The sequence below is a fragment of the Fundulus heteroclitus genome, chromosome 16 (assembly GCF_011125445.2).
Source record: "Fundulus heteroclitus isolate FHET01 chromosome 16, MU-UCD_Fhet_4.1, whole genome shotgun sequence".
NCBI lineage: Eukaryota > Metazoa > Chordata > Actinopteri > Cyprinodontiformes > Fundulidae > Fundulus > Fundulus heteroclitus.
Genome location: NC_046376.1, coordinates 10,754,202 through 10,779,042, shown reverse-complemented (window position 1 = coordinate 10,779,042; position 24,841 = coordinate 10,754,202). Strand labels below are relative to the sequence as shown.

Sequence of the window (24,841 nt, the reverse complement as noted above, 5' to 3'; positions counted from 1 at the left end):
TCAAACATGGTGGTGGTAGTATGATGGTCTATGACTGTTTTACTGCTTCAGGGCCTGGACCACTCAGTGATTGTAAGATCCATGATTTCTGCTCTCTACCACAAAACCCTAAACACCCAGCCTGGTGTTTATCATGTTCTCCCTGTGCATGCAGGGGTTCTCCCCGGGTACTCCGGGTTCCTCCCACATAAACATCGCCCTCCAGAAACATCACTGTTAAGTTAATGGATGTCTCTAAATTGCCATCGGTGTGCACATACATGGTTGTTTTCTGTTGTCTTCTTCTTGCCATGTGACGGTAACTTGCCCAGGGCGATCTTGTATCTCCTTCAATGACCTCTGAAGATGAGCATCAGTTACCCCACAACCCTGTAAGGGTGTGTAGCCACAGACAGAGAATTAATGTATAAAAAAAGCCTCTGAATGGATTAAAAAAAAAGCCAAATGTAGGTTCTGGAGTAACCATGTCAAAGTTAGACTTAAACCAGGTTGAGATGCTTTGGCGTTACCATAAACAGGCCTTAAATATAATAATTTTATAAATGGAAGATTTTCTCCACAGTGATGTAAAATGGTAATTTATCACAAATGCTGGACTGCAGTTGTTTCCTGGAAGAACACCAGGTTGGTTTGGAAAGCTTTTATCCTTTTAATAAATTCAATCATAAATTGAAATCTGCATTTTATATCTGCTAATGTTGAACTTTAATTCAACTCTTTTAAGGTTTCTAATAGAAAGGTTGTGTCGGGAGCGCAGCCAATTTTGCTTCCTCACATATTTACGCCACTCAAAGCAGAAAAGCGTCACAATGATGTCGGACGCACTCAGGTCAGCTTGCCACATTCAGAACATCTGGATCTTGACAAGCGTTTACATGCATGCCGATTGATTGTCAATCGGCATAAACCAGCCCTCTCATTCGGATTATAATTTCATTCACATTGAGCTTCATCTGATCACAATATTCCAACTGCTGTGTTTACATGATGCACTTTTATTCCGATCAGCCCTTTACTGCAATTACTTTTGTCCATGTAAACATTGCTATTGAAAGTGACAAATACACAAAAAGAGACAAAACACTGTTTGATGTTGCTTTGCAATGACATGATGATCTGTAGTTACCGAGTTTTGCCTGAAATGCTTCACATATTCACAAATCGTGTTGATGTCTCCATAATAAAATAAGTGCTGAAGAAATAAGATCCTCAAAGTTATTACATTTTAAGGAAATGTCTCATTCTGATAGTTGTTAAATATATTTTAAATGTTAGAAGCCAGGCATACTCATATTTGCAGTACTTGACTCAGCTTTTTTTATTTTTTATTTTTTTTATTATTTTTTTTCTTTTGTCAAGCCAATATGTTTTAAATGGGATATCTACGATTTTGGTCACAGATATCACTTTTTCATAAAATGTATTTCATAACTTTTCATTCAGAATTGTCAAATACAACAGGGTCTCATACAAAATAGACCAATAGGTCTTGGCTAAACAATTTGATATAAATGATAAACTAAATTACCCTTCGTTTGGGGCTTTTCAGGATTTTAAATAATCCCATTTTATTGGATAATGCATTAGATTTCCAATCTTGACCATAAAAAAATATTCCATTAAGGACTTAAGGAGTTCTCAATTAAAAAAAAGGTTTTAAAACCTGTACATTGAAAGTAAAAATATAAAACCAGAAGGTTTTTAGATACTTATTTAAATGACGTTAGCCACAAGTATTCAGCACAAATAATCACTTCCTACAATTTTAAAAACACGTTATGGGGTATTTTATTTTTATTTATAATTTTATTTTCTAAAACATCTGAGAACTATTAAAGTCTAACTTCTTTCCTTGAGGTTAAATTTATTTTTTATTCAAAAGAATCATTGGTCATCAATTTTTCTTACATGCCAATTGAGCTGACACAATTAAATTATATTCCATTATGCAAATCAATAGAGGACGACCTCACACGGTGAAGAACACTCCACTTTCTCACTCGTAGGAAGAGTGTCTGCAATCCACATGATCTTCTCTATGATCCCAGTTAATCCTGCCCAGACTTGGTTTGAAAGCTCAGATTCTATCATATTAAATTATCATGGACACCTAAACCTACACGGACGAGTTTAAAAAAACGTTACAAAACACTAAAAGTTTTAGGATTGGCACTTCCAAACTTTTTTTAATATATTACCTGGCAGATAGATTACAATACATCTCAAAAGTGGATTTGGAAAAATTCATGCGACAGTCTGTGGAAAGACTAAAACTGTAAAACTTTAGATATTTAATTTATTAGCTCTTTAATAAACATCATATTTTTTTTAAAAAAAAAAAGCATCCTTAGCATTACATCTCTGACAGCCTGGTGGGAACCTCTCAAAATAAATACGGTTGGTCTTAAATTCGTTTCATGCAGATGGACAACAATTTGGTAAAATCCAGACAACCTGTGTGGATTTTACCAAATTGGGGGCAGATCTTCTGCCATTACCATATAACATAGAAAGGATTCTTGGATCAATGTGTGCTTCTGTGCTTTTTTGGGTCTCTGCTCTGTCTTCACTGACCCCCAGTCAGTCGAGGTAGATGACCGTTCACATTAAGCCTGGTTCTGTTCATCCTGGAAGTTTTCCTCCCTGTTAAAGGGGAGTTTTCCTCTCCACTGTCACTTCATGCATGCTCAGTATGAGGGATTGCTGCAAAGCCATCAACAATGCAGACGACTGTCCACTGTGGCTCTACGCTCTTTCAGGAGGAGTGAATGCTGCTTGGAGAGACTTGATGCAACCTGCTGGGTTTCCAGCAGGTTGCATCAAGTCAACTTTTTGACCAATCTGGAGGATTTGATTGATTTGGACTTTGTAAAGTACCTTGAGATGACATGTTGTGAATTGCCACTATATAAACAAAATTGAATTGGATAAAATGGATAACTACAAAAAAAAAAAGTTTTCAACATGAAACAGAGGTATAAATAATTTAAATGACATTTGTTGGAAAATATTTTTTATCCTTTAATGTTTTAGAAGATTCTAGGGCATTGATAAAAAATTAATTATTTCAATATAATCAACTAAAATTTATAATCCGCTTTAAAGGTTAAGAAAATAAATTAGAAATTTCTCCAGCAGATAGCAAGCTTCCTTAAACTTTAACCCCTGAAAAGTTACTCTTCAAAATTTACATAAAACATATAATAATCTCACTTCTTATCAGTGATGATAGAATAGGGTGTTTGCACAAATGCATTTAGAAAGACCCAAAACTCCAATCTTCAGCTCAATACAAAATCCTTCTTGGAACGCAGTACACAGGACAAAGGATGTTCCAAATGGGGTTTCACTTACCAACAAATGTCCAAACTGCATGGGGGATTTACCGATTGACTGAATATCTACATTCAGTTTGACTCTGTCCACCTGTCTGTTTTTTTGCTGAAAGTATGTGGAAAAAATATTTATAAGAACAGGAAAAATAAAGAGTTTAAGTAGAATTTAGTTTAAAGATTGCTTAACAGAATATCTGTCTTTGGAGAAAATGCCTGCTTGTAAAAATACCAACAAACGAAATTTTAGTTTGTTTATTGTCTCCAATAGTTCAATAAATGAGATAGTGGCCTGGGGTTATGGGCATTTTAGGGATTGCTGGGGCATTGCTGTCCCTAGGCAGACTGGGAATTTGGGTGTTGTCCTGGTGGTGTGGTGGGTCTGGCATGGAGGTGTTTGTGTTGGAGTGAGGGTCCTACAGCAGATTCTGCAAATAAAAACGTAAAATATATCGTATACAGTTCACAGTGACTTCAAGGCAGACCAAAGCATTTCTGAGGCAGGGTTGAGCCATGGACTGCTGTGCCCTCTTTTCTAGCCGGTGTGGGGAGGGTCAGAGCTGTGCACCCTCTTGCCGCTTGAAGTTCTCAATGGGGTGCCAGGGTCTTCAGGGTGCCTGCGGTCCTGTTTGGTCCGGCAGATCTCTGGGTACTGAGCTGGTGGTGGTGTGCTCACTTCCTTTAACTGGTCCAGATTCTCCCAAGGCTGTTTTTCTTTGCAGTCCTTTTTGTAGAGCATACTGCCCCGGCACATGTAGGCCAAGGCAAGCTTCTCTGCATGGTATGCCTGCAGTGCCCAGCATGTGGAAAAAGAAAAAAAGTGTTTGGTTCTCTTCATCAAAACTGTCCATGTGAAATAATATATCCAGGATTAAAATCCAGAAGTATTTTCGTGTACAAATGTCTTGTTGTAAAATTGAGTAAAAATGTAAGAGAAATGGATGCAGTGGGTGATTACTCTTCATTTTTAAGTCACTTAAAAGCTAAAGTCCTGACATTTGAAAAGGGGTGTTATCTAATCACTGGACTTCTGAGCTTTCTCGTGTTAGCGTGAGCTGCAGATAAGCTTTTAACTAGATTTGAGGCAGAAACGTCATTTTTGATGGGAAGAAAATGCAAAAAGCATCTTTCAGTTTATTCCTGGAGCAGTGACGTCTGTCGCTTTGATGCTGGTAGTCATGCTGATTTGACGGAGCATGGATCTGAGGCTTGTTAAAGCCTCCTTCAGTAAGAGCAACCTGGACTGAATCCTGCTTGATCTCATAGGTTAGTAAAAGTCAAGGCGAAGAAGCATCCTGTAAACATACATTTCAAAATATATACCATTAGTAAACAATAGTTTTTTATTAGTTTGCTTGTGTATACATGAGGATTTGAAGGCACTTAAAATATTCTGCATATTACCTTCAAGACTGAGTCAGATGTGAGACAAAATAACCTGATATGTGGTGATGTTTTTGGCAACTAATGCCTAAAACCTGAACCCCCTTTCAACAAGACAGTGGGACAAAGCATGTAAGCTACATACAGTTCTGGTTAAAAGTTCATGACCTATGGTTATAAAATTCAATTCAGTGTCAATTCAATAACGGCAATTCACAACACATGTCATCTCAGGGCACTTTACAAAGTCAAATTCAATCAAATCATACAAATTGGTGAAAAAGTTTCCTCTCTAAGGAGACCCAGCAGGTTGCATCAAGTCTCTCCAAGCATCATTCACTCCTCCTGAAAGAGCGTAGAGCCACAGTGGACAGTTGTCTGCATTGTTGATGGCTTTGCAGCAATCCCTCATAATGAGCATGCATGAGGTGACAGTGGAGGGGAAAACTCCCCTATAACAAGAAGAAAAAAACTCCAGCAAAACCAGGCTCAGATAAGATAATATCTTTATTGTCCCACAGTGGGGAAATTTAGTCATGAAAACGGCAAGGACACGGACAGAGTTGCACATAATTTTTAGTAATGAAAAAAAAAACTATCTAATTCAATCAAAAGTTAGTTCTAAAGCAACAGAGAATGAGCTTTTTCAGAAAGGCCAATATAAAAAGTAAAAATAAATACCAGACTAAGTATTGTACAGTTATTATAAAATGGCATACTCGGGTAACAGTGGAAAAACAGCAGCCTATTCACAGAATGATATGAGATAATATGCAATATGCATGACAGTAGAGCAGCATCCCAAAGTAGCTAAGGCAGGTACAAGTGTACCTTCGCATCTGAGAGAGAGTGTAAACGATCCACAATCTGATCAGTACCAGTGCAACCATTAGCCTGCTTGTCTGTTGTGAGCAGCAGAAATTACAAAGTCCAACTGCAGCCGGGTGGAATGACCTGCAGAAGCGCTCCTTAGAGCATCTGAGATGCAGCAGTCTGTCACTAAAAGAGCTCTGCAGCTCAGCAACAGCTCCATGCATGGGGTGGGAGACATTGTCCATCAGTGACGTTATGAATGACTTTTTTGCTGGACTATTTTTGATGCATTTGATCATCATGCAACAGGAATTTTTATTTTTTTTCAAAGTAATGCATGGTCAAAATTATCTTTTTAAGCATTGTACACAAATTTACATCAAGGTGAGGCTCTCAGAAATACCCAATGTGCGTGCCTTACAAAGCCAGCTTGGATCTATGTTTAGAATCACTGTATCCATGTCTCTGATTTAAACTGTCCCGCTCAGATGAAATAAATTTGTCTAGGATGTTCCAGGAGCAATCAGAAACCACCAAGACTCCAGGCAATCATGGCTGGAAGCTGGTTTAACACCAGTGTCATTATCCAACCAGTTTAACCAGCTTTAAAAGTGAAACCTTCAAGCTTGACTGAAACTTGGAGCTGCCCACATGGCAGGACATGACGTAAAATCTGAAATGTATCATATTGTTGTCATTGACTATCAATTATTTCAGACAATTTCATGTCTTCTCGGAAGAGTTTTTATCGGTAACACGGACGCCATCCGTGCTCACCGCTCTCACTGGTGGATCTGAACTGGTTATCTGGGCCATGCCCAGGGTGATGCGTCGTTGCAGATGTTGTGGAAACCACACCCGCTTGGTGGGCTGATACTTCTCACCAGGGGACAAAAGGTGCACACCCCATGACTCTACAAACTATAAACCTTTTACAGCAGTCTTTGCACATGATCCCACAATAGTACAATGCGTATAGGAAATTAAACTATCAATATTTAAAGCAATATGAGTCTCATAACAAATGTTCCAAACAAAGTTGAATGTAGCTAAACAAATGGCAGCGATAAGAATAAAAGCTGGCTGGGTATTTGACCACTCTTCTTAGCAGAATTGATATAGTTGATTTAAATGTGTTGGGCTCCCGGCACAGGCTCTGCTTCTAAGCACGGCGCATACTTTTTCAGCAGGGTTTGTTTGGGTTTCTTGAAGTGAGGTGAGAGTAAAAGCTGTTTCACAGAGCAGCCAAATTACTCACCTTCTGCTAACGGCATCAACAGCGACAAAGCTCGTCATCAGAGCCGTTTGCCAGGTAATAATTTCTTCGTTTTAAAACAGACGACCAGCTCTGCTCTTATATTGGTTCCTAGATGTCAGCAGGAGCCAGGTTTTTGTCTTTTTAAATGGAATGTCACTCACCGGGCGAAGAACCCATTTCGAACAGGACGTTTGTACAGCCAATAGACACAAGACATCTGTCCAGGAAAGCATTATGGCATTTGTAAATAATGTAAAACAGACTGCCGTATTCAAGGAAGTTTCTTTCACTGAGTCTGAGTGCTTTCTTTTTTAAAACAGAAGCTTCCAATAAATTACACAATTAAACCTTAAACTATTGGCAATTATACCATAGTGATCGTCCCATTTCATACGAAAGGAATACAATTCATTTAAAGATACTTACTTTGTTTAAATGGCAGCTTTTAAATAACAATAAGAAATAATCACTTTACATGTAAAAATGTTAATATTGTGGTCTACAGAGTACTATATTCAACAGATATTTAAAGACACACTTCGCAGAAATATCTTCCAAAGCCTAAAATGTTGTTTAAATCAGGCCCTGTTTTTAATGAGCCGTTATCCCGTGGGTCTCAGTCATTTGTTTCCGCGGTGACTTCGTCAGACTGATGCAAGCAGCAGCGTTGTTGATGATGTCTTTGTCCCAGAATGAACTCAACAGCAGCAGCGTTTCCATTGCTCAAAGAAAACACATCCATCTCCACTTTAATCATTCTGAAATATTATTGAACCCCAGATTCCAGCTCATTAAATTTGCAATAATAAATAATTATTTCCTCTCTTCTTGATTTTTGATTTGATTCTCCTGAAGCTTTAGACATTTTAAGTGGTAATTAAAGGCATGATTAAATGATTATCACTCATACAGAAATATCTCTTTTTTTATTGATGAAAGGAAGACTCCAAAAGCACTGAAATACATAATTCTGTATGTGATTTGACAGTAGGGGGGCTGAATTGCAGCATCTGATCATTTGGTTGTCAACTCCACCCTCTTAAACAATACAATTTGAATCACGGCGAAACACAAAGATCCCAAAAACCCTAATGTTCATCTGCAGAAACAAATGAATGAGACCCACGGGATAACAGATTTTTCTGTTCTCTTTTCTTAGAATCCTTTTGACTTCAATAACACACAATGAAAGACCGAGATCTCTTTGAGTGCGATTTATGCAAAACTTGCACATCATCATCTGATTAATCGGCTGCTTTATCCGGAAATTCTCCTGCAATGTAAAACTTAATTTCTTAAGTGAGTTGACTTGGATAAAACTAAAAATGAATTTTGAAGCCATGTCTTCTCATGTATCAGCGGTGCCCTGGGCAGGCCCCTCCTCCTGCCTCCAGTTTCACTTACTGGATCTCTTGACAGCATTAGCGTTTCTCTCAATCTAAGGTGGTGCTAATGCCAAAAAAGTGGGAGACGGATAAATGGATTGGGGCCTCGTTTGCAGTAATGCTTTTTGGCCTGCCCGAGCCAGAAAGCAAAGCTCTCTATTTAGTAGTCTGTCTACATGCTGACTCCCACCTATGGTGCTGAGACAAGGGACAGGTGGACGAAACATTGATTATATATCTGGAACTAGTCTTGGTCCCTGTAAAGGCCCAACTCAAGAGGTTTTCATTGCTTAGCTTTATCAGGTCAATTTGATCCCCTGGCACAAACAAACATTACAACATTACAAACATAAAAATTAAACACAAAAAAAGAAGAAAAATAAGGCAGTTTATTGGAAATGCACTTCCCCCCCCTCTTTACCCCTTGAACATTTCAAATGGTTAACGCTACTTTAACATCCAGTTCACTGCAGAATCCTAATTTGCTGTAAATATGCCCCCATTGCATATGCAGCACAGCACATCAACCTGGACATGCTGTGTTGCATATCCATGTTGATGTTTTTAGGTTAAGGGGCCTAAGAATACAACTCTGCATTGGTAACACACTTGTTTATCCCGTCCGTTCATATTCAATACCCGCTTATCTGTGCAAAGTTGCAGGGAGGCTGGTGCCTGTCTCCAGCTGTAATTGGGTGAGAGGCGGGGTGCGCCCTGGACAGGTTGCCAGTCCATCACAGAGGCAAATTAACCAATGTTTTGGAATGTTTTGGAATGTGTGTGGAAGCCGGAGTACCCGGAGAGAACCCACACTTGCACAGGGAGAACATGCATACTCTATACAGAAATACCCCAGGTTAGGTTTCAAACCAGGACCTTCTCGCTGTAAGGCCGCTGTGCAGCACCACACTTCTGTAAGTCACTATGATTTTGTTGGTTTTATCAAATTAGTTAGAGATGCATCTTAAAAATTAGAATGTCTTGAAAAAGTTCAATATTTTTTTATCACTGATTTAAAAAACAGTGATTCAATTCAGTTTAGTTTATTTATATGCTGCCAATTCACAGCACCTGTTTTCTCAAGGCACTTAAGAATACAAAGTCTGTCCAAATGGTTTGAAAGTTATTTGGGAAAAAAGGAGGGGCGAGATCTGGCAGGAGCTGGGTTTATGAATGGAATTACTGAGTCGTTAACTTTGCAGCAATCCCTCATACCGAGCGTGCATTTAGCAACAGTGGAAAAGAAAACAGGAAGAAACTTCCAGCAGAGCCAGGCTCAGTGTGGATGGCAATCTGCCATGACCTACCGACATATAGCAACCCTTCCTGCAGCTTCTAAAAATTATAATAATTAAAATATTGAGCTGCATTGTCTTTTCCAAAGAAAACATTTTCATAGACATTTGGATAACTTTTTTTTGCATTTAATGTTTTTGCTAAACAAAGAAATGTGAGGAACCCTTAGATTAGCAGTGTATGTATCCATCTTCTTCACACCACTTTAGACACGCGTCTCCATGTTGTTACTTTAGTCTTTTTTTAAGTTGATGTTTTTCCGGTACTGGTATAAAAAGGCTGTGTTAAAAGGGAAATTTTAAATGTTGTAATTTTTATTAGATAAACTAAACGTCTAATCTGCGTTAAACTAAACAAAACAGATCTGCCAGGAACTTCATCCCAGACAGGTGAGCAGTTGAGTCGAATTCATTCCTAAAGACACAAAAGGGCATTTAAGAGACTTCTGAATGGATGAAACCGAAGTTAAATCATATTTAAAAACTTCCTTAATTGATGCATCTAAAATTCAACCTTGATAAATAATAAAAAAAGAAAACTTTCTGTTAGTTTTAGGGTTTTACAGTTGAAGCTAAATCTTTACATACACTGTGTAAAACCCATTTGTCTGCTCACAGATCAGACTTTTCCCAGTCAGGATTACACAAATAATTTTTATTTTCTAAATTCAGGTTTACTGGGGGAGTTTTTTTTTATCTTCTTACTCTTTTTAGAAGCTTCTGAACAGAACATCTGGACAAAAAATGTATATAAAGGTTTCTGCCGAATCAGCACATGAAGTCTATAGTAAAATATTAAAGTGTCTTAAAAGAAAGAGTATGTTATAAAAATGTTGAGAATATTCAACAACCCTTAAATAAACAAGAAAACTAATTACTTAACTAGAATAAAATTTTTATTAAATATAGAATTGAGGTTTTGACACATTCATAAATGAAGAAATGCTAGAGACACATCCAAACAATATAAACATCCATTTCTAAATTTCTAAAACTCGTAAAAACCTCGTAGGCATTTAAGAAAAATAAAACAAAAGGGTAGAACATTGTTCTTTGCACATTCTGATTTCTTGATTATGACAGTGTATATGTACAGTGGCTTACAAAACTATTCATACCCTATTGAACTTTCCACATAAATATATTTTATTGAAAATTTAAGTGAAAGACCCACACAAAGTGGTGTGCTATTGTGAAATGGAAAGAAAATTGTACATGATTTAAAACATTTTTTACAAATAAAGACTGAAAAGTACAATGCGCAATAGTATTCACCCGCTTTTCTCTGAGTGCAACCAATTGCTTTCAGAAGTTTTCTGAATCCACCTGTGTGTGATCTAATCTCAGTACAAATACAGCTGCTCTGTGATGGCCTCAGAGGTTCAGAGAATATTGGGGAGTAAACAGCAGCATGAAGTCCAAGGAACACACCAGACAGGTCAGGGATAAAGTTGTGGAGAAGTTTAAAGCTGCTTAGCATATAAAAAGATTTCCTGAGCTTTGAACATCCCACAGAGCACTGTTCAATCCATCATCAGGACATGGAAAGAGTACGGCACAGCTATAAACCTACCAAGACAAGACCGTCCACCCTTAACTTACGATCAAGGATATCACCTGATTAGAGATGCAGCCAAGAGGCCCCTGGTGACTCTGGAGGAACTGCAGAGATCCACAGCTTGGGTGGAGGAATCTGTTCACAGGACAACTATTAGTCCTCCACTGCACAAATATGGTCATTATAGAAGAGTGGTAAGGACAAAGCCATTGTTAAAAGAAAACCATAAGAAGTCCTGTTTGCAGTTTGCCAGAAGCCATGTTGGCGACACAGCAAACATGTGGAAGACGCTTTGGTTAGAAAAGACTGAAATTTAAGTTCTTGGCCAAAATGCAAAACGCAATGTGTGGCAGAGAACTACCACTCCACGTCACTCTGAATACACCATCCCCACTGTCAGATATGGTGGTGGCAGCATCATCCTTTGGGGGTGCTGCTCCTCAGCAGGGACAGGGAAGATGGATGGAGCCAAACACAGGGCAGTCTTGGAAGAAAACCTGTTGGAGTTTGCAAAAGACTTGAGACTGAGGTGGTGCTTCACCTTCCAGCAGGACAACCACCCTAAACATAAAGCCAAGGCTACAATGGAATGGTTTAAACATATTTGTGTGTTAGAATGGCCTAGTCAAAGGCCAGACCTAAACCTAATTTGAGAAGCTGTGGCAAGATCTAATCTGAATGATCTTGAGCTCTGTTGCATAGAATAATGGGCAACATTTCTGTCACTATATGTGCAAAACTGGTAGAGACAAACCCTAAAATATTTGCTGCTGTAATTGCAGCAAAATGGTGGTTACACAAAGTATTGACTCAAGGGGGGCTGAATACTTTTCCACAATGCCCTTTTCATTTTTTTATTTGTAAACAAAAAAAAAATCATGCATATTTTTATCTCTACTTCACAATAGCACACCACTTTTTGTTGGTCTTTCGCATAAAATTCCAATAAAGTATATTTATGCTTGTGGTTGTAATGTGATGTGTTGTGGAACAGTTCAAGAGGTATGAATACTTTTGCAAGCGACTGTATACAGATATAGATATATTTCTCCTCAGAGCTGCACCTTTTTAACAGGATGGGGTGTACTTGTCGTACAGTGCTTATGTGCTTGGAGTGAAAGCATATTTACAGCAGAGCACTCTGCATACAGTAAACACGAGGAGCACTTTAGGCAGAGCGAGTCTCCTTTCTGTCCAATCAGCAGCTTTCCCGGCAGAGGTACGACTCTGAGTGTTTCATGGACGTTTTTATCTGCAGCTTCACACTCTGACATGGAGCTGAAAAGGATTTGCAAGTGTGGCCGAGATTAATGGTACCAATAGCCACTTCTAGCTGTACGCATCCGCAGCTACCATTTCACAGAGGAGCTGGAAGGAAAACTAAAGCCTCTGACTACTTATTCCTACTTATTTTCATGCACATGGCAGTCATTATGAGACGGGATGCACATTGTTTTCGCTTTTGATTTTTGTATAAAGATACAAAGAAATGTTATGTGAAAGAACTGAGAGCGAGACAAACACTGCTTTATAATTTCCTCTTCGCTCCCTCACAGATTTCCCCTCCTCACCTGACTGACCCATGAAAGAAGCGATGCCGGTTCTGTCCGCTGGAACAGGTACGGCAACACTCGCTCAGCAGAAGCTCGCTGCGTTCCATCTGTTCGGGTTAATAAACATGACGTTTCCCTGTCCCCCGCAGGGCTGCATGAAACGCTAGCCCTGCTGACCTCTCAGCTGCGGCCCGATGCCAACCACAAAGAAGACATGGTCTTCCTCAAGGACGTCTTCAGTGAGAGGAGTTTGGGATACCTCATGAAGGTGAGGAAAAAAAAGTTCTTAGGAGTTCCTTCTAAAAACATGTTGTTGGACTAACTTTTTTTTTTCGGGGGGGGCTTTTTAATTAAAATGCCACCGCATTAAGTTTTCATGCGCTTTTATTTTCCATGTATGGTCTTCCTGGAACACAGTTATCTGGTTTTCACAAGGCTACTTGGTGCATTTTGTTGTAAAGCCTTTCAATAAAAACACAATTTTTCCAATCGGTTAGGAAAGACCGAAGGGTAAGGAGACATCTGTGAGAGGAAAAAAATTTGCATCAGTGAATGACGAATGAAAAAGAAAAAATACATTTTTATTTAGCAGTTCGAGGACCCAAATCCTACATGTTTTCCAAAGATGAAATTAAAACCACCATCTTAACATGATGGAGTTTGAGTACCCCGGTGATCCTGAGAGTTGTATGTCTGGGGATTGGACATGACCTGGGAGAAGACCTGGGGCCTCATTTGCAGCAGTGCAAGTGTTTCATAGATGGCCTGAAGCAGCACTCAGTCCCCCAAGCCTGGACCCAGGATGCACCAGTTTACCCAGCAGGCTGCACTCATTGTTGCAATGCATTATCTCAGTCTAGCTGATTTTGAAATGTTTTTTTAAGAAGTGCAGGTGGTGCTGGCTGAAGAAAAGGAGCTGTGTCTTTGTTGCTGCAGCAGAACTGCACTCGTTACATTACTGTAAAGGGGGAAAACAGTGAAAAACCTAAAAATAACCTAACAAAATAGAAATTGATTTAAATAAGGCAAAAAAGTCAACAGGAAAGCAAACAATTTAATTTTTTTATTTCCTCTTGTTTTATGAGAAGTTTTTCTTTAGAGCACATTTCTGACAAGGCTAGAATTGGGATGAAATAATTAAAACCAGAAAAACTAGAGCCGGCGTGTGAGTAAAAAAAACAAAACAAGTAAAGAACTGTGAAAGTTAGAATGTGACTATTTTCTTATAGAGCATGTTTAAAGGAGCAATGAGCGATATTTCACTACCAGGTGGGGCTTGAGCACTTGTCTGTGTAGACCAAAACAAAATGTGTAACAAGCCACACCTCTCTCTAGTTCAGCTCCAGCTTCAACCCTCGTATAAATACACAGCAGAACAGCATCACCTTTCAGAGGAGCATGTTAAGTGAAAAAGTAACTCATTTTAGCTCTTCACGTGCGTGTATGTGTACCCGCTGCCGGCCCGGCTGTGTAAACAAGAGACTGGAGAACAACACAGAGAGATACTGTGTGACGTCATACCATACTCCATCTAAAAAGATACCTTTAGTTCTTCACAAAACAGTTGTTTAGTTCTTTCTATCTGAATCAATGAAATTCCGCTTATTGCTCCTTTTAAATAAATGCAGTCAAACCTTTCTGAATGTATTGTATTCTTACCTTTAGCAATGCTTTTGTAAGAATCGGTTTTCTGATTTCTCGATTTGTGAGTTACAAACGGAAGAGCAATGAAAAGTGCTTTAGATGACTGGAATATTCCATGTCTGTGGGCTGGGTCCCAGTATGGCTTCATGTCCATCAACACGCCTGTCCTGCACAGACAAAGGTCACAATCTCCACAGTTGTTATTGTGTTGAGTGATGAGCTCCAAAAATATAAAAAAGCGTGGAACCGTTTTTTTCCCCCTAAAGGGCACAAAAACGGTGAACATTTTCTTCCCCAATTCTAGACGAAAGACCTACTAAACTTTCTTCTGCAAACATCACCGACCGATCTATGACCGTCTTCTGGTCATAGATTGATTAGTTCCCAAAAGCCAGCAGATGTTTTTATTTTTTCCCCAAAGGGTGCACTTTTAACAGCTTTGATGGAAACAGGACCTGCATTTTTCAGGATCTGTATAGTTATTTCTTCAACATTTGGATCTATGGTTTACGGTTTATTGGATGTCCCCAAACTGGGGCCAGTGGAATAGTATCTTTTTCCAACGGGTGCACAAAAATAATTTGGGATTTTTGTTTTAGTAACTTCTAGTAACCAGAAGAAAGACTTAAAGAGCTAAAATCTTTTTTTTTCCCACATATAAATAGTTTTTCACTTTGAATTATCTAATTAGACTTTTCAGCTTCCATAAAACTGAGCAAAACAAGTTTTTCAAAAGGCTCCTGAAAAACGTCAAAGGTTTTTCATTTAATAAGTTTCCAGTGGAAGGACATGCAGGCTTGACTATTGCATTAATTGTTACATTACTTCTTTACCTCATAGTATGATGTTGCTGCAATTTCTCCCTGTCCATCATTGATTGTGTTTTCTGTTGTAACTTTATAATTTTAACCATCTTTGTTTGCTATTTCCAATTAGAGTTAACCCACAGCCTCGCTGAAATCCGCTCTGGAAATGAACTTTTTTCCTCCACAGATACACGAGAAGCTGAGACAATACGAGAGACAAAGCCCCACGCCGGTCCTGCACAGCGCCGCCTCTCTGGCTGAAGATGTAAGCCCATCTCACACAGTCCATAGATTAGTTCCCAGCTCTCAGCCTCTGCGAGTTAGCTCGCGTAGAAAACGGTGCACGTTTCAAAAAGGAATTTTAATGTTGCCAAATGTGCTGAATCATCCTGGTGCTCCTCTAATGAAGCCTCGCATCCTGCTTCTCTCCTGCTCACATCCGTGGGAGGAAAGTGCTGACCTTTGCTGTTTGCTGCTGATCTTTCCATGTATCTGTCTGTGTACATGTCTGTAATTACTCCACGGTAAACTGAGTGCACGATACCTGTGTTCCCGTGCATTTAAGGGCCCGGTGTTAAATCCTTTGATGGTTTCTCAGGTGGCAGAAGAGCTGCAGACTGGACCAATGAGCACAGAGGAGAAGGAACTGCTGCACCTGCTGACGTCACCACATCTGAAGGTAAACTCGCATTCAGCAGCTTTTGTTTTCCTGTCCTCACAGCCGTGCATCCATTTTTAGAAACTGCCTTCACAATGATCTGAAGCGTTCTACACGCTGGTTCATTTCAGCAGCTGAGTAGCCGAAGGTTTGATATCTTTCTTCAACCCCATCAGGCTGTCCTCTCCGTGCACGACACTGTGGCCCAGAAGAACTTTGACCCGGTGCTGCCTCCGCTGCCCGATGACTTTGAGGACGAGCTGGACGAGGAGTCTGTGAAGATTGTCCGACTGGTGAAGAACAAGGAGCCTCTGGTGAGTTTGAACGCCACGAGTGGCCTGCAGGAGGAACGTTCCTTCGGCCAACCGTTGTGTTTCTTTGTCAGGGAGCAACAATCAGACGAGACGAATCAACAGGAGCAGTGATCGTGGCCCGGATTATGAGAGGCGGTGCTGCAGATCGAAGCGGTACGTCAAGTTTGATGTCGTCCTTTTGGCTTAAAGCACACCCAACAGACTCTACATGTGAAGCTGAAGCAACACCTAGAATGCTGAGTTTATGCACTGCAAAAACGGATCTAAAAACAAGTAAAATGTTCTTAAAGTTAGTCTAATCGTCCTTGATTTGAGCCAGTAAATAAGATTATCTGCCAATGGAATGAGTATCTTTGCCCCTAAAATTAGAAAATTAGACATCCTGCTCTTGAAATAAGATGATGGAGATGAACTGTTCGTATTTTAAGTGGAAAAATCTTATTCCATTGGCAAATCATCTGATTTACCTGCTCAAATCAAGGACAAATTCACTCATTTCCAGAAGAATTGACTTATTTTTAGTTCTGTTTTTGCAGTGTGTAGTAATTTATTATGTTCTCTTGCTGTTGTTTTTTTTCTCTTGAAACTCTACTTATTCCTACTTATTTTCATGCACATGTAAAATAAATGGCTCTATTCATTTGAATTCATTCTATTCATTTAAAATGAATCGCTATTCATTTTAATTCATTCTATTCATTTAAAATGAATGTCTCTATTAATTTTTATTCATTCTATTCATTTGAAATGAATGTCTCTATTCATTTTAATTCATTCAAAATAAATGTCTCTATTCATTTTAATTAACTCTGTTCATTAATTTATAATGAATGCCTTTATTCATTTTAAATTGACAAAAAAAGATGTCCTTTTTAAAAGTCAAAGGGAATCACGCATCACTCCTAAAAATCTAGCAGCTAAACAGGTGACTCAGAAACTCAAAGGTTCTGTGGTTAGATCACGAAGCTGTGAATACAGTCGCAGAAAACCTTCACACTGTTCAAAAGTGTAGGTTACACTGTTTCGAGAATTCGAACAAGACTCTGCGTGAGGTTCAGTAATCTAAGCTGTTATTGATCTACATTTATTTTGCTTAGTTTGTCAAATCCTCTCCATGTCCTTTTTTCTGTCATCTGCTCTCTAAACCCTCTTGACTTCCTCACTGAGCTCCATAGATCTGGGGAACCAAATAAGAACTGAAAATGAGAAATCAAACAGGAAAAAAAAGGCTGAGAAAAATTAAAAACACATTTTTATCTTGTGTTTTTATTTTATCAAAAAAGGTTGTTTTAATGTTGGTCATATTTTTATGCACCTGATGTCACAATTCATGTATTACCCTTTAAAAATTATAACCCATAACAGATGTTTACTGCACATGACAAAATAATACAGAGGAAGTGCCTCTGTCACATAGGACTCTCATTCAGTCTGAGATCAAGAGGCTTCCTTTAAAAAGACTAAGACTGGCTATGTTGTTGTAGTTGCTAAAAAACAAACACGTAAAATATATATTTAAAATGCTATTCTTGTGGGTCTGAGCCTGGGCTTTGAGGTACTGCAGCACAGCCTTCAGGCAGGATAATGATCAGAGAGTTCCTGATCAGCAGAGAAGTGGCACGGCATTTCTGTTTTTTGCAGCAAATGAGATGGAAAAAAATAACTCCTTCCTGACAAATCTGTAGAAACATAAGGGATAAAGAACAAGAGGCTGGTTTGTGTAAGGACAGGACGATCAAAGCTGAACGGAGAGAGATGCTGCAGCAGACGACAAATGGGAAGTATGGTGCAGTTGTAGCTAAAAATAAATAAATAAAATAAACTAAGCTCTCTGTGAGTCTGTATCCATAGTGCAATTCACCCTCACGGAGACCTTTAGGAAATATCAGCCACATGCAGGTGCATGCTGAGTAAATCACCCAATTAGGTCCTATGTCCATGAAATTTTAATGCCCTCCTGAATTCTTGCAGCATCAAATCATTAAAAAGTCTTGCCAATGTGAAGGAAGGAGCTGATGGTTGTTGCCTGGTGAATACATACATAATACATGTGTGACCGTATGATATTGTTTGCCTTTAAGCTTCTTTGCCCTTAGGGCCAAATTATTGATCTCTTCCCAGCTTTGGTTTCATTGTTGTGGCTGCAGCTCAAAAGATCTCATTTGAGGATAGAAACTGTCGGAGTCTGTTGCTCTGACAACCAGACAGATGTTAAAATACGGCTCAACATTGATGACCTCAGAAGTTCCTTGGGACTCTGTTTTTTTTTCTCTCTCTCTCTCTCTCATACAAATTAGCTAAAAAAAATATTTTTTTTCCAGGTTTGGTCCATGTAGGTGATGAACTCAGGGAAGTCAACGGAGTTTCTGTGATCCACAAGAGGCCCGATGAGATCAGTCAGCTGTTGGTATGAAGAATTCACCTTTTCTGACTTATTTCTACATCAGTTTCTAAATATTTCTGTAAGTCTTCCCCAAGGAGCTTGAATTCTGGCAGGAAGCAACTGCTTTCTCTACAAATCAGGTTACTGTGAAATTACTTAATTACAAAAAATGATAAACAAAATTAAAGACTTCTCTTCTCTTTTCAAAATATCACGATTCACCACTTTAGGAATCTAAACTAAAACACACAATGTTAATCAGAGTTCATGAATTTTATGTTGCCCTGCAAAAGGTTTTCATATGTCTTGAATTTTACCAGAACAAACTTAATTTTTTTTAAATTGGGATTTCATGTGATGGACCAACCCAAACCAGAGAGGAGAATGTTCAAGTTTTACTCTGATAACCTTAAAGGGAAATTACGTTTCTCAGGAGGCTCCTCCATTAATAAACATTTTACCTGTTTTTCATTTAATCTCAGCGTGAATGCCGCTGTTGAATGAAAACCTCAGAGGTTTGATAGAACAAACAAGCATCTTGCAGACCAAGGAACACTATGGACAGGATAAAGCTGTGAAGAAATATAACAGGGTTAGGTCGTTCAGCAATATCCCAAACTTTAAACATTTAATGGAGCATATGCTGTTTATATGGAAGCACATTGATGTCACAAGAGAAAATATTTTTTGAAAACTATCATACTATAACATGACAATTGTGTAAAAACGTGATATTATATTGTACAAATGTGATAATTATATTGTATAAACAGGATTATATTCTATAAATGTTGTAACTTTATCCAGATGGTGGCGGTCCAGGATTAATATACAAGCGTCACATCAGCCTCCTCCACCTTCGTTCCACACTCCTGGGGTCCAGAAATCTTAACAGATGTCTCACTGTACTCTGAGTCACAACATATCCATGTTGTGAACGCATTTAAGGTGATGGGAGTTATATCCATGCAGGCTCCCATCACTCTCCAGCTAGTCAATGAGGAAGGCCGCCACATCTAGAGGATCTGATCGATTTTTCCTTCTGTAGAGTCCCATTCTTTGGAGGATTCTTCTCAGTGTGCGCATGCTAATAATCTCATCCACAGTGAGCCGCAGCATCGGTTTCTGTCCGTTTCTTAGACCGAGCATAAACTGAAACTTGATCAACTCCTGTAAATCTGCAATGCACTTCCCGAGTAGATGACATGCAGGGTAAAAGCATACTGGCACAATCTGGATAACACTATGACGTTTATACAAAATATTTATCACGTTTATACAATATAAATATGTTCATACAATATAATTATCACATTTCTCCAATACAATTATCTCATCTATACAGTATAGTTATCATGTTGGTTCAATATACTATCACATTTATACAATATAATAATCACATTTATACAGTACACTCATCACATTTATACAATATAATTATCACGTTTCTACAATACAATTATCAAATTTATACAATATGATTATGTTGGTTCAATATACTATTACATTTATACAATATAATAATCACATCTATACAGTACAATCATCACATTTATACAATATAATTACCATGTTTCTACAATGTAATTATCACATTTATACAATATGATTATCCTGTTGGTTCAATATAATATGACGTTTATACAATACAATAGTCCCATTTATACTGTGTGTGTGTATATATATATATATATATATATATATATATATATATATATATATATATATATATATATATATATATATATATATATTCTAACCCTCTTGTTCATTTGTGATTCAGTCCCAGTCCCAGGGCTCCATCACTCTAAAGATAATCCCAGCCATCAAAGAGGAGGACAGACTGAGGGAGAGCAAGGTGAGATAGAGCAAGCAAGGCCAATTGGACCGGGTCGAAGAAACTGCCTGTGCTATTATATGCAAGCACTGCCTATTAGGCTCACTTCAAACCACCTTGAGTTGTGCTGCTTTGTGTTAAAAATCTGTTCTCTGCAATTTTGTGCTGCAGGTATACATGAGAGCCTTGTTTGACTACACCCCTCTGGACGACAAGGCCACACCGTGCCAGGAAGCGGGACTTCCCTTCAAACGGGGGGACATCCTGCAGGTTGTGACGCAGGACGATCCCACGTGGTGGCAGGCCAAGCGCGTGGGAGACAGCAACCTGCGGGCCGGACTGATCCCGTCCAAACAGTTCCAGGAGAGGTGAGAACGTCCAGGGTTTAAAATGTAGCAGCTGCAGGACGGAATGATTCGCCCAGACATCACTGGTTTATTTCATTCGGCCATTTGTAATCTCTTCCAATCCACATTCATGCGTTCCACTGACAGAGGTCAGCTGTGATTAAATGGAGCATAAGAGCAGTGGAGGGGAAAAATAGGCAGAAATGCAGCATTGAATGGGCCCATGCTGATACTGTGAGTGTCATAATCCACCAGTGAGATGATCTCAGCAGGGAGCCCCCTGCCAAACGCAGCAGCCACAGCTGGATTAACAACCACAGGAATGTGGAGCGGAAAATATACATAAATCTTCTGGATTAAACAGTGCAGGTACTGACAGGCTGCTCAAATGAGTGAATACAGGCATGGGCTTTGATCTATAATGAAAAATTACTGAGTGGATTTGTACAGCACATGTCTTTATTTGAATAAATTCTGAACTTTTGCTGAGACAAAATGAGTGCAACAGCTGATAAACAAGCTATATAAGCCCACAAAGAAAGAGGAAATCGGACAACAAATCTGATGAATCAACATTTTTGGGGGAAAAAATCACACTGCTTCTCATTTGACATATAATCCCCACAGTAATCGTGGACTTTCTTATTTCATTTTTTTTTCATAGTTTTTTGTACTGAGTGTTTTTTTAGACTACAACCATTTTATTTTATATTTATATATATATATATATATATATATATATATATATATATATATATATATATATATATATATATATATATACTGATATTCTGATCAATCCTTGGACTAAAAGGGCCCATTAAAAAGCAAGGAGAGCCTACAGATGGACACATTTATTAGCTAGGATAGCGTTAGTAGGGATGTCTCAATCAAGATTTATATAGTCCCCAATACCGAACAGATTTAAGATTATTGCTGATAATGAATATATGTCTGATATGTCATTCAAGTTAATAAAATCAATATGTTAGGCAACTTTAAGTTTATTTACAGTACAACACATTTCATCAGTATTCCAGTCCACACTGGCGCCCTTACAGAGAGATTTTAAAACAACATACATAATATACATAATCAATTCTAAGTTGACAAATAAGGCTGAAACAGTTTTCAGATTGCTTCAAATGTATTTGTCTTTGCTTTTGAAGAGTGTGTCTACTTGTCCTGTTGTATTTATTGGCTATCTCTATTACTATTGTTGGTGCATATGTGGACAAAACCTGTGTTCTCCTGCCTACTGCGTTGCTTCTTGCATAATTTATTGGCAAGTGTTTGAGCTGTGCCCCGAGCACCTCTTTTCTTCATCTTTATGACTGGTCTGAGCACAGGTGCAGAGCGGGTCACGTTTCGGACAGACAGGAAGGTGCAGCAGACTCGGTTTCACTATGAATGCCAATGCAAACGGTGAAACACCCCTTTGGTTGTAAGGGGACAACTCAGATTCTTCAAATCAACTGAGCAACAATACACGGTGTAAGACAGTTTAGAAGGCGGTGTAGACAATATGAGCCGTGATTGTTGAGAACTGTCTCCACAAACTGCAGCTGCACAGGTAGTTTGTTGCGGTTTGCCAAATATCAGACAGCAGACCTACAGTTGGAAGTTGAGTTTTGACAGCAATCACTTTAATTCCTTGATCGGGAATCTGACATGGTTGGGATATCCTGTTAAGTGACGTCAGTCCTAAAAACCTTTTGAGTGGAAAACCAGAATCTTTGGCATGTTTCATCGTTTCAGCTAAAGAAACTGTGATATTGTGATGAGATCCTAGTACCTAATGGTACTAAAAAATCCTTCTAGAAAGTCAAGTGAACTTTTGATGAAGCCTGCATTAAACAATAAAATAAAGTGTGGCTGCATGGATGCAAAACCTAAAGAAAAGAAGGGTTTTACCTAGTACTTGTATACACCAACAAGCTACACCAATGTAGCATCTCCAGACCTTCTGCGTTACATTACCGCACAGTCTACTGTGTATATAGCTCTAGATACTTTAAATATATCTATTTTTCAACACCATCAACACCAAGTCAAATTCCTTGTAAGTGCAAACTTACTTGGCAATAAACTTGTTTCTGATTGTGATAACCTGTGGCGTCTCTGCACCAAATGTCACTGTGGAGCTCTATGTTGGCAATAATCAGTGGGACAAGATCGTTTTTATAGAGCAATATTGTAAAAAAACACCAATTACTTTACCTATAAAATTCTATTATAAACATTGTTTATACTATATCCAAGTCTGCCAGAATACTGACAAGTAGCGTTTCCGGATAGTGTGCGACTATCTAGACAAAGCAAATATATTTGCCAAGCACATTTCAGTACAAGATAATGCAAAGTGCTTTACATGATTAAAACACTGGAAAACAAAAACAGTTGGAATAAAATGTGGGAAAATTTAATCAAAATAAAAAATAGGAAAATGGAAACTAAAAGGAAATATTAATCTAGTGTTGGTTGTCCTTGCTAACTCTTTGAAGGATTGATGTGAATCTTTTCTGTTTAATAAATGAACAATATGACTGAGCCTTTTATTTAAAAGGTATGTATAAAACCTAAATTACATTTAGCTTGTATAAAATGGCATTTCTAGTGTGTCATTTTGTACAAATTTAATTAAATTTAACATTGATCAAAGTCAGGTTGTATGCATCACTAAAAAAAAAACTATTATTTGCTGCTAATATGTGTTGAGTTTTTGTGCCTAACTTAACTTATCATGCCAGAGACGCCACTGTGTATAAGTGCTAAATATGACGTACAGCTGTCTTGCATTATTGAATCCAGTAATCCTTTGTGTCATAACCTGTTTGTTTTCCCAGTCTTCTGTTCTTGACAATCCCCTCTTACTTTCTGCTTGTTCTCCTCTCTGCCCTCGATGATTCTCCGCCTGCCTTCATCCTCTTTGGCTCCATGCTGCACATCCCTCCAGGCGACTGGCCTACAGGATGAAAATGGGCACACTACCGAATCCAAAATCCCCTAAAAAGCCTGCTTGTAAGTTTCTGCTTCTCAGATTTCACCGCGTCATCTGAATTTTTACGTAATCAAAGTTTACAACCAGCAGCCCCCGCCCTTACATCTCCCTGCGTCACTAATTTAATCGGCCATCGCAGTCAAATATCTCTTTGACACACATTTATTGACCACCTTTGCTGTTTATTGCCTTTCTCCCACCGTTGTTCCCGGATCCATTAGCATCCACTGTTCATCCTCTGGTGCAGACATGTTTTTAAAAGGGATGAGGGAGAGAAGGAGGGAGGATCACAGATATGAATTAATCTCTTTAATGTTTATTCCATCTGGCCAAGGCCAAGTTCGGCTTCAGTTTAGCCTGACAGCACAACAGCTGTCCGGTGCATCAATAATATACCACACTTCTCACCTGATGCGATGCATTCAGGAGACGCTCTTTTTGTGGTGCATTAAACGCACGCCATCCGATTACGCCTGGGCCATGGCGAGACGGGAGCTTAGCAGGATGCAGCTCGCTGTTCTACTTTAGGTCGCTGCAGCAAACCTGCAGGGACTCTCCAGTCCTCCCTTCCAGCTCCTCTTGCTCAGTTTATTCAACCACATCCTGGCATAAGCTTTTAAAACGAGTGGCTCCCTTTTTGTCTCTGACGTCATCCGAGTGCCAGTGTGCTCGTATTTGGAAGCTCGTATAATCTCATCCGCGATATAATCTGTCATGTATTTGAAAAGCGGTGCCTTTGCTGTCTTTAATCGTGTTTTACTCTTCTTTACCGCAACCTGCATCAGCCGAAGGATGCGACAAAGGTGGGTAAACGTGCAGCCGCAAACATGACGCACACATCCATCCGCAACACGCGTACGGGTTGACGACGTGCGCATGTGTGGGTGAAGGGCTTTGGGATTTCCGCAGCTGGAAGCTTAGTTCCTCGCCTCCTGCTGCTGGAGCATCAAAGCCGATTCTTTGTGCTTTAAGCCCGTGTTGCGTGTTTACTGCAGCAGGTGATGCACAGGTAGGGCAGCACCACTGGAGACATGAGCTCAGCCAAGCATAGGGCTGTTAAGCAAAAATAGCTCCTGTTCTCTTTGAGTTATACTCACCACCCCCCCATCTACTCCCATCTTTACAACATGTGTCCTGCTTTGTCTTATGTTCTAAACTCTGTTGCATGTTATGGAGATTGAGATGATTTTCAGGTAATAATGTAGACGAGTTTTATGTATAGACTTTATGGGAAAACTTGTCCAAAGGGACCCAGTTCAAGCCTGGCAGAAGTA

At 39.0% G+C, this 24,841-nt stretch overlaps 1 protein-coding gene across 11 annotated transcripts in view; it reads left to right on the top strand.

Annotated features, from left to right (window-relative positions):
- Positions 1 to 24,841, top strand: part of mpp3a (membrane protein, palmitoylated 3a (MAGUK p55 subfamily member 3)) — a 61,770-nt gene that overhangs the window by 23,901 nt on the left and 13,028 nt on the right. For 10 of the 11 annotated variants that reach the window (XM_036147767.1, XM_036147768.1, XM_036147766.1 and 7 more), the window contains exons 2-12: positions 12,581 to 12,643; positions 12,727 to 12,845; positions 15,215 to 15,292; positions 15,626 to 15,706; positions 15,862 to 15,999; positions 16,071 to 16,152; positions 18,321 to 18,406; positions 20,166 to 20,240; positions 20,391 to 20,587; positions 23,523 to 23,587; positions 24,353 to 24,370. In XM_036147767.1, coding sequence (XP_036003660.1) covers positions 12,607 to 12,643; positions 12,727 to 12,845; positions 15,215 to 15,292; positions 15,626 to 15,706; positions 15,862 to 15,999; positions 16,071 to 16,152; positions 18,321 to 18,406; positions 20,166 to 20,240; positions 20,391 to 20,587; positions 23,523 to 23,587; positions 24,353 to 24,370 — 976 coding nt within the window. In that variant the 5' untranslated portion in view covers positions 12,581 to 12,606. The remainder of the gene's footprint in view (positions 1 to 12,580; positions 12,644 to 12,726; positions 12,846 to 15,214; positions 15,293 to 15,625; positions 15,707 to 15,861; positions 16,000 to 16,070; positions 16,153 to 18,320; positions 18,407 to 20,165; positions 20,241 to 20,390; positions 20,588 to 23,522; positions 23,588 to 24,352; positions 24,371 to 24,841) is intronic. The other variant, XM_012851416.3, reaches the window with a different exon arrangement.